Source organism: Siniperca chuatsi, linkage group LG4 (genome assembly GCF_020085105.1).
Source record: "Siniperca chuatsi isolate FFG_IHB_CAS linkage group LG4, ASM2008510v1, whole genome shotgun sequence".
Lineage (NCBI taxonomy): Eukaryota > Metazoa > Chordata > Actinopteri > Centrarchiformes > Sinipercidae > Siniperca > Siniperca chuatsi.
Genome location: NC_058045.1, coordinates 32,858,671 through 32,867,971, shown reverse-complemented (window position 1 = coordinate 32,867,971; position 9,301 = coordinate 32,858,671). Strand labels below are relative to the sequence as shown.

The 9,301-nt window shown below is 42.1% G+C and overlaps 1 protein-coding gene across 1 annotated transcript; it reads right to left on the bottom strand.

Moving 5' to 3' along the window:
* Positions 1-1,220: 1,220 nt before the first annotated feature.
* On the bottom strand, positions 1,221-9,056 carry LOC122874431 (sal-like protein 1). Its single transcript, XM_044192295.1, has 4 exons — positions 8,090-9,056; positions 7,495-7,598; positions 3,398-6,720; positions 1,221-1,695 (listed from the first exon to the last, which is right to left on the bottom strand). The coding sequence occupies exons 2-4, from the start codon at positions 7,562-7,564 to the stop codon at positions 1,366-1,368; spliced, it is 3,723 nt and encodes a 1,240-aa protein (XP_044048230.1). The 5' UTR covers positions 7,565-7,598; positions 8,090-9,056; the 3' UTR covers positions 1,221-1,365.
* Between the last annotated feature and the right edge of the window lie 245 nt (positions 9,057-9,301).

The following is a 9,301-nucleotide window of genomic DNA, read 5'->3' as shown; positions in this document are numbered from 1 at the left end:
CCTCTGCAGGCGGAGGTAATATCGCGTTACCCGCACATGTGCATCCTTTTGCATGTGATGGAAGAGCAAGAGATACATATAAACAGGGACCCGCTCATGAAAACACTAGTGACCACTATTGGTCACAAACTTCTCGCTGCTCTTTAAATACGAATGTTCTGGATGTTTCGGAGCAGCTCAAGAACCCACTCACACCTCGGACCGGCTGACTTACTGCTGCCGAACGCTCTTTGTTCAGCTTAAAAAAGCAGCTGAAGACTCTTCTATTAAACGGCCTTCGTCTCGCCTCGAGCTGTCTAGTGTTTGTAATCTTGTGTGTTTTTAAGGTCTGTGATGCTTTAGTGTTATCGTTGTTTCTTTCACTGTTTTTATGATCTTATTCTTTTAATAATTTTACTCTTGTGAAGCACTTTGTTACCTTGCTCTGTGAAAGGTGCTATACTAAATAAACTTTACTTACTTACTATACATTCATTAAGGCATTTTCTGAAGCATGTCATGTTTTATTTTAATTTTTAAAGGCATTTTTCTCGTTTGCACGCAGCCAGTGGGTTCCAGCCATGTCCATGTGGAGGGAACATCTAAAACTTGCTGTGTCAGAATTAATATCATGACTAATTTCAGGATGAACTGTAATAACTTTGGTGATCCTCTGACGTTTCATCTAGCGGTCAACATTTTAATTCATCCAATACTTTGGTTTATGACCAAAAACCATGCTGATGTTAGCATTTAGCTCAAAGCACCGCTGTGTCTAAGTACAGCCTCACGGAGCTGGAGACTCTTAGTCTTTTTTTAAAATCACTGTGTGGTGAGACAACACAAACTTTACAGATCAATCCATGCTTTTAACTGCATTTCTGTTCAACACAAATGTAAGTTTAACAAAACTAAAACTAGAAATGATATTGAAGTTGAAGTGGATTTTAAATTAATCAAAAACAGAGGCTGAAAATGGCACAAAAAATGTATATTAGTGATGCAAACAGATGGTCTAGTGGTTAGGATTCCTGGATTTCACCCAGGCAGTCTGGGTTCAACTCCCGGTGTAGGACGACACGTGTCCCTTGGTTTAGCACAGTTTAAAGAGTTTACATACAATACTATGAATCTGTAGGAAGCGAAAACTATTATTTTCGTTATGTAAGACAAGATGACAAAGATGACGTGTAGACTGACAGTCACACTAATCAGCATGTTTAAAAATCTATTGCACATGATAACATTATACTTTTTATTGAGATATGTTACATGTATGTCATCTGTAAATTCACACAGCAAAATTGTATGAAACTGGTAAGTAACATCATATCAGTGAAGCAGCAGTGAGTGTCTTTTTAACTATTCCTCCAAACGACAGGAGGGTCACTGGTCTGTATGGCGAAGTTTATTCAGACAAACACCGATGCTTTCTACAGGTGTCTTCTCCGTCAGTCCTACGTGTCCTGAGGGGAAGGACGTACCTCCACTCTGAATCACACAAACATCATTCATCTTCAAACCTGCTGAGAAAAGCTCTGGACTTTGGTTCCAGTGGTAAACAGACCCTCCGTTGTTGGAAACCATCGCTGGATTCTTCTGTGGCGGTTCAGGGAGTTTAACAGGAGTCCCGAATCCCACCGATAATCTGTCCACAGACAGTCTGCGGCCTCTCCTACTGGGGGCACTGTTCCACATGTGAGTTCCCATATGAACCTACAAGAGAAGAGCGCAGTCATCGGTTACAGTTTCGGACATGCCACCAAAGACAAGTGTCTTTGGTGGCACTGGTGTTTAAAAGAGTTAAATTTCCAACAGAAATCAATTAATTTCACTGTTTTGCTCTCAGATGTGAACTAAACCAGGTGGCAACTCCAATTTGGTCTAGCGGTCACGATCCCTGGTTTTCACCCAGGCCGCCTGGGTTCAACTCCTCGTATGGGAGTTAGTATTTAGCCAGCAAAGAATTGTAGCGAGAAAAGTTACTGGATGCTCATTTCAAATAACCATCATCCTGTGGTAGTTTAAGGTTTTTCATTTCCTGTTTTATTTTGTAGTATTCTCCTTCACTTGTGTGTCTTGTGGTTTTTACTTCCTGTCTTTGTTTTCCCTCCAGTTTTGATTGTTGGCCCTTCCTTGATTGTTTGCACCTGTGTCTCGCTGTCTCACCTCCCCCAGGGTATTTAGTCCGTGTCTCTGTCTTTGTTCACTGTTGGATCATTGTTGTTTCACGTGGTGTTATACCTGCCTGGTGTGAGGCCTGCATTGAGTTTTGTTCCTGTCCTGTGAGTGTTCCTGACCTGTGTGTGTGTGTGTCACTGTTTTAGTGCACCTGTTGTGGTACCTGGTTCCTGTGCCCAGTTCCCCAGCATTCTTACCGTGAGTTTGTATTGGATTGTTTGTCTCCCTTGGATCTTGGCTGGATCCTGGATTTTTGTATTTTGCCATTTTGATTAGCCAGCGGATATCCGGATAAGATATCCTGGCCAAGCCTTCCTCTCCCGTGCGCCGGTCATTGTTTACAGTCTGATTAGCAATCACGGAACCCATCAGCTATCGTCTAACAATGATGATATATATATGAATGTGGATCATTTTAAAAGACGCTAATAGAAAGCTAATCTCTAGGATTTGAGATTGATAAAAAGCTACCAGGCGATAGCCGATGGGTTCGAGATTGCGTTTCGGCCAAAGTGTTCCGCCTCTTTTGCTCTGCGCACGGTCTGTTTACCTGCATGCAACCAAAGCCCGCTCTAATATATGGTCAATACTACTCGGACTACAAACGGAAACCAGAACGCTTCTGATACCAGAATCTGGGGGGAAGGAGAACTTGCATTGTTGATGGTGATGTAGTTTCTAAAGGCTGCCGCTAAATGTTACCGTAGAGCCATATTTTACTGATAATACTCTTAAGCAGGAGAATGCTTTGTGATATTCATGGAAGCCAAATAGTTGTTTTCCACTACGGGAACTCAATGACCCGTAACCTGGAGCTTCCCATAACCTGGACTTGTAAGATCTAGGTTCTTGGTTCTGCCTTGTGTTTCCACTGTGTTTTATAAACCAGGATGTTTTCTATATACGCCACAGAAAAGGCGACACTGCTTCGGATACCAGCACAAACGTCATTATTTTTATATGCTGTTTGGTATGAGAATTTATATTGTATACAGCCTGTGTATTGAAGCTTCCCTAAATGCATGTCCTGCATTATTATTGCTGTGTTTGCCGTGTTGCAGATGAGCTGTTGCAGAGTACCTGGATTTGGTTTTAATAGCACCTCTTGAACAGTGCTGAAATTTTGGTTCAGGAACTCGGGCCCCAACAGTGAAAACAAAAGCAGAACCTGTGTTAAGCTACTGGTCATTAAGTTCCTGTAGTGGAAAAGGTCTAAAAATATATAGATAAAACCAACCTTTAGATTTCCTTTGGTAGTAAAAGCTCGTCCACAGACAGCGCAGGCAAATGGCCTTTCCCCGGTGTGAGTCCTCTCATGGATCTGCAGAGCACTGGAGGAGGAGAAGCTCTTCCCACAAGTCTTGCAGTGATGGTGTTTGGGTGTCCGGCGAGGTGGTGCCACAGCACATTCAGGGGACTCAGAAACTGAGGAGCTCTCTGAATGACCAGAAAGATCCTTGCCACTCCTAAAAGAGGAGTTCAGGAAAGCAGTCATCTCTGTGTTTACAGCCTGTGAGCCAATGGATAACATGGAGCCATTATGGTTGGGTGCTTCGTTGGAGGGTTCAAAGAGATGTGGCGGGAAGTCCCTCATTTGATGTGTGAGCATGTGTTGCTTGAGATTTCCCTTAGTGGAAAAGCCCCTGTTGCATGTTGTGCAGATAAATGGTCTCTCCTTGGTATGGCTTCTGTAGTGGATATCCAAGGCACTTTGACAGGCAAAGTTCTTCCCACATATATCACAGTAAGTGTTCTTCAGGACCCCCTTTTCTCTGAGGTTAAAGCTTGGAGAATCTTCTGCGTGGTTAAATAATTTTAGGTCAGTGGGCGCTGTAGCAGATGCACGGAGTGTTAAAGTGGTTGAGTCGAGCCATGTCTGTAATGGTTCGTCTAGCCTTGCAGTTTTAAAATACATTGAAGCTTGGCCACTAGGAGACTGCTTGGAAGCTGAACTGTCACACATGGGGAATGCGCTAGTCCACTGACCACTTTCAGCAGCCAGTTGGATGTTTGTTTGACGACATTCCTCATTTGATCCTTCTGGCCTCTCTGTTTTGATCCATTTGAGCTGCAGCTCCCCATGTGGCCTGTGGTAACTTGTCTTTTTGTTAGCATCAGTTAGATTTTTACCAAACGGACATGGGGACAAACGGATGGATAAGGATTTGAATCTAGACAATTGGTTGTCACAAAAGCCCCCATTATTGTCATTCGAAAAGTTCTTCCTGTGATTCAATTTTGTTTTGTCCCCAAATCCTTCATTACAATCCACCGAGTATTTCGGATTTGTAAAGTCTGGATCGGGTAAGTGACCTTCCTTCATGTGTATGTTGTGTATGCATCTTACATGTTGCTGCAAGACTACAGCATTCGTGAACTTCCTTTGGCAGATGGGGCAAAAGTGCTGGACCCTCAATGGGATTGTGGCACGGTGAACAGCTTGGTGTGTCTTCAGGTTTCCTTTCGTTGTGAAAGCTCGGCCACACAGTTTACACTGGTACGGACGCTCCCCTGTATGCGTCCGATAGTGCATCCTCAGGGCACTCTGACAACTGAGTATGCGGTGGCAGATGACACACTCATTTGGGTCTGACACTATTTTGTCAGTGGTGTCTGATGGCAGCCGGAGTTTGGGGTTGTCAGAGTGTTTTAATGAAAGGAATCCTGAAAATGAGGTAGAATTGGGATGTGTGAATGGATGGGGTATGACATCAACGGATTCCTCTGACTTTGTGGTCATCATTTTAGAGACAATGTTAAAAGATGGTTTTATATCTTCACTTTTAAGATTTGTTGTTCTTCGTTGCCTGGTCTCCACTGTGTCAGAGGCCTTTGTAGGGTTTGCTTTTAACCTGAAGTCCATGCTTGCTGCTGAATCAAGATCACCTTGAGCAAGGGGAATGGGTACAACCATAAGGCCATCCTCTTTCTTGATGAGAGAGGACAGGTTGGTTGAGTCCGACTGTTCCAGGGAACCAGAGGTCATTGTAGTTGGGGATGGTGACCTATCAAGCCATCTTGCAGCTGCTTTCTCTGGTGACAAGGACATACCAAAAGGAATCCCAGCTTTGGTTTGGATATTGCCTGTGCGCTCTGGAACAAGATAAGGGTTCATTTGGATGTGTGGGTATCTCTCATTGTGCCTCTGAAAATGAACCTTTAAGTTTCCCCGGGTGGAGAACCTGTTTCCACAGATGTTGCACTTGTATGGCCGTTCTCCAGTGTGTGATCGCAGATGAATTTGCAAGGCACTGTCGCTCCCAAAAACCTTGCCGCAAAATCTGCATTTGCGTTTGAAGAGAGACTCTTTTGAAGATGCTGTGGGTGCAGAAAGCTTCAGATTCTTGCATTTCCTCTGTTGGGCCAAGGCTGCCAGGGCATCTAGATCCTCCACAATCGCACTGATGTTTGGTATAGAATTTGAAGCTGTGTGCTCACTGCTAGATGAAGGTTGAGGTACGTGGGAGTTCTCAGAAGTCTTACTGATGAAGCAGTTATTGCTAAACATCAAAGAGGACATCTTGGTTTGGGACAAGATATTAAGTTGGGAGTTAGAAGAACCACAGTCCATGTGTTGTTTTTTGGAAACATGCTTGCGAACTTCTGTCGTCATCAGCTTACTAAACGTTTGTGAGGACTCTGAGATTGATAGTACATCTTTGCTGTCAGGTTGACTTTGATTTGGCTGCTCTGTGGCTGTAAAATGCTTGAAGTCACTTATGTTAGCAGACTGAGTTGATAAGCATTTGGCTAGCCCAGCAGCTGCAGCTAGTTGCTGAGACAGATGAGCACTGAGAGCCTTGAGCTGATCGGTGGATTTTGAAGATGACAGGTCTTTGGTGCAGATCACCAGAGTCTCTGGTATCTCGGCTTGATGAGAAGCAAACAACAGAACTTGGTGACAGATTTGATCAATTAGCTGCAGCTGGTGGATTTGTTGTATTTGCAGGGTGAGGAGCTGCTGCAGCAGAGACGAGATGGCGTTCTTACTGTGGCAGCTGTCTGAGTGTGTCAGCTGTGAAAACTGAGCCACGGCCACTTTAGTGCTCTCAAGGTTTTCAATAATGACGTTGCTCTTCATCCATGAGTATCCTTCTTGGTCAGCTGAGCAGTCAGGTTGAGATAAGGATTCTGGGAAAACTGAGGTACAAAGGACAGTGTCAGTCTTACATTCAGTGCCACTGATGCTCTGGTTACTGCTGGTGCTTCCTGGGCTTCCTACACTTCTATGGCCACTTCTGCTGCTAAAACAATCCATGAATCCTGCACTTTTGTTGGATCTGTCCTGTGATGGGGTTTCACTGTTTTCCATCTCAAAGTTATTAACTGTTTCACCCGGCTCCCCTGCTGGGCTGGCTGGTAATGAGGCTGCAGGGAAAGTTTTGCAGCCGGACAGCAGATCTTCATCCTCATTCACAATCAGAACTGGAGGATTTGGAGAACAATCTCTTTGATGTTGTTCCAGGTCTGATAGCGCGCTAAACTCAGCACAGCATCGACTGCAGACATGAGCATAGCGATCCGCTGCAGGAGGAGACTCCGAACTGAGAGATGTATCTTCTGAAACAGATAAAAAAAGGGGGGGAATTATTATTGTAATGATGCCACTGCACCTTTATGGAACATTTTAATAACATTCATAAATGTCTCTATCATAAAACTAGTTTAAGGAATAAAAGGACGAACAATCTGTTTAGTTTCATGATTTTTATTCAAAAAGAATCTCAAACTCTTCTTTTTAAAAGATTAAAGTAAATGAGTTGACCAGTAGAAAATAATTTAAGATTAGTCTGAAAGCCATGAAACATCATAACCAATTTCTCACCCGAGTGAACTCAAATTACCAAAATGTTTTAATTAAGAATTAATGGCAGTCTTAATACATATAGAACTAGCCTATATACATGCATGTAAGTATTCAAATTTAAATATGGTGCAGGTTTAATTAAAGCTTTAATTGAACAGATTTATCCCTCTTAATGAAATAATAAAAAAAAATCACAGATACAAGAAAAATACCACAGCAATAATACAAATTTGGGTAGAAACGTTCTGTCAACATTAGATTTGTTCTACATAGTATGTTATAGTACTACTGTATGCTAAACTATGGATAGAATTCTATGATTATTATTATTATCACACTATTGGTCCTATATGACATGAATATTGTAAAGATAAAATAATATTAAAAAAGATCAAGGATTCATCTACAACAGTTTTCTTCAACTTCTGTTAATAAACATGTCCTTTTTCTAAGAATCACATGAATATAAACTACACAGATTCTTTTCTCAAAGATTAAAAGTAACTTTCTATATTAAAATAACTTACCAGTGTATCCGTTTAAAGATAAATCATTAGTCTGGACGTGCTGTGGTCTGGGTTGTTTCCTCCGCGACATGTTTCCAACTCTGACACGACTGAATGAAAAGAGACTGAGGGGGAGGGAGAGGGGGAGGAGGTGCCATAGAAAATACAGTATTTGTCATAACAAACCACACCCTCTATACACACACACACACACACACACACACACACACACACACACACACACACACACACACACACACACACACACACCTCAGTGTATAAACATGTGTTGAGTTTCACTGTGGAAATATGAAACATCTTAAATCACATTTAGTCATTTCTCTTTTTACAGTCTAAAATAATGTCAGTGTTTTTTTTTAAACACAAATGAACTTTCCACCAAAAATCTTCTGCAATTTATTAACAGATATGTTGTTGTTGTTCAGTGAAGGTTAATACCTCACAAAGACTCTCAACCCCCCAACATTCCCAGTTCAATATTTTTTATTAAACACCAGTAATGAAGCGGCTGAAGTTAATATTTTAATCTTTAACTCTTCACCATGTGGCTGCTGGGAAAAAGAGCTGCTGTTGTCTGTGACCTGAGAGCTTTTACCTTTCAGGTGAGGAGTTCACTCAGCTGCTCGTCTCTGAGTCATGTGACCCAACAGATCCGCTCTGATTCACAGCTGATTCAGTGCAAACACACACCTGTCTGTCTCAGGTGTGTGTGTGTGTGTGTGAGATCATCCAGGTGTTCTCTCACACTCTCTTTGAAAGCAGACACACTGTCATTAGATATGAAGACTTCTCAGCAGCTCAGACCCCCGGGGCCCTTAGCAACACACTGCAGGGGCCAAAGCAACAAGGCTGAGTCACATCAACACTGACTCCACTTCCTGTCTGCTAAAGTGTGATTATACGATCTGAGATTCAGCCAGTAAGAGTGTGTGAATCATCTGCAGAGGCTACAATAAACAGAGAGAGTTTAAGCATAGACGGACATACATTATACATTTTCACAATTAAGAAAAGCATTTACAGGTGCGCCGGTAGCTCACCTGAGAGCGCATCATGTAGCTCGTAGCCCTTTGCTGCATGTCATCCCCTCTCTCTCTCTCGCTCTCCCACCTTTCCTGTCTCTCACTGCAGCTGTCACTATCCAATAAAGGCAAAAATGCCCGAAAAAAAAATCTTAAAATAAAAAGTGAGTCTGATTTCCAGCCAGAGTCCCAAGTATTTATAAAATTCAACAGTTTCCTGTGTGCACTGACGTAAAGGCGAGCTGCTGTAACGAAAGAGTTTCCCCTCGGGGATCAATAAAGTATTTCTGATTTAAGAATCCTGAAGGGTTTGGATATGGCCAGTAGGCTGGATACTCTTAGGTGACCTCGAGAATAGCATACATTTAGTTTTAGTTTAAAACAAGCTTATGTTTGATGAGAGAGATCTGAACTGCATCAAACGCAGACTGTAGATTTGCAATGGCCAGATAAAGAGAAGAGCCAGCGGCATATAAAATAGTGTCATCTGCATAAAAATGAACAATTAATGCCAGCTGTATCATACAAATAAATAGTTAAAAAAATCATACATTGTGATTTCTGGATTTTTTTTTTTTAAGATTATGTCTCTCACAGTGGACATGCACCTACGATGACAATTTCAGACCCCTCCATGATTTTTAAGTGGGAGAACTTGCAAAATAGCAGGGTGTTCAAATACTTATTTTCCTCACTGTATATTATATATATTATTGGAATATTATTACTGATGATTTAACACATAAGCAGCATTTTAATGTTACAGCTGGTGGAGGAGGAGCTCA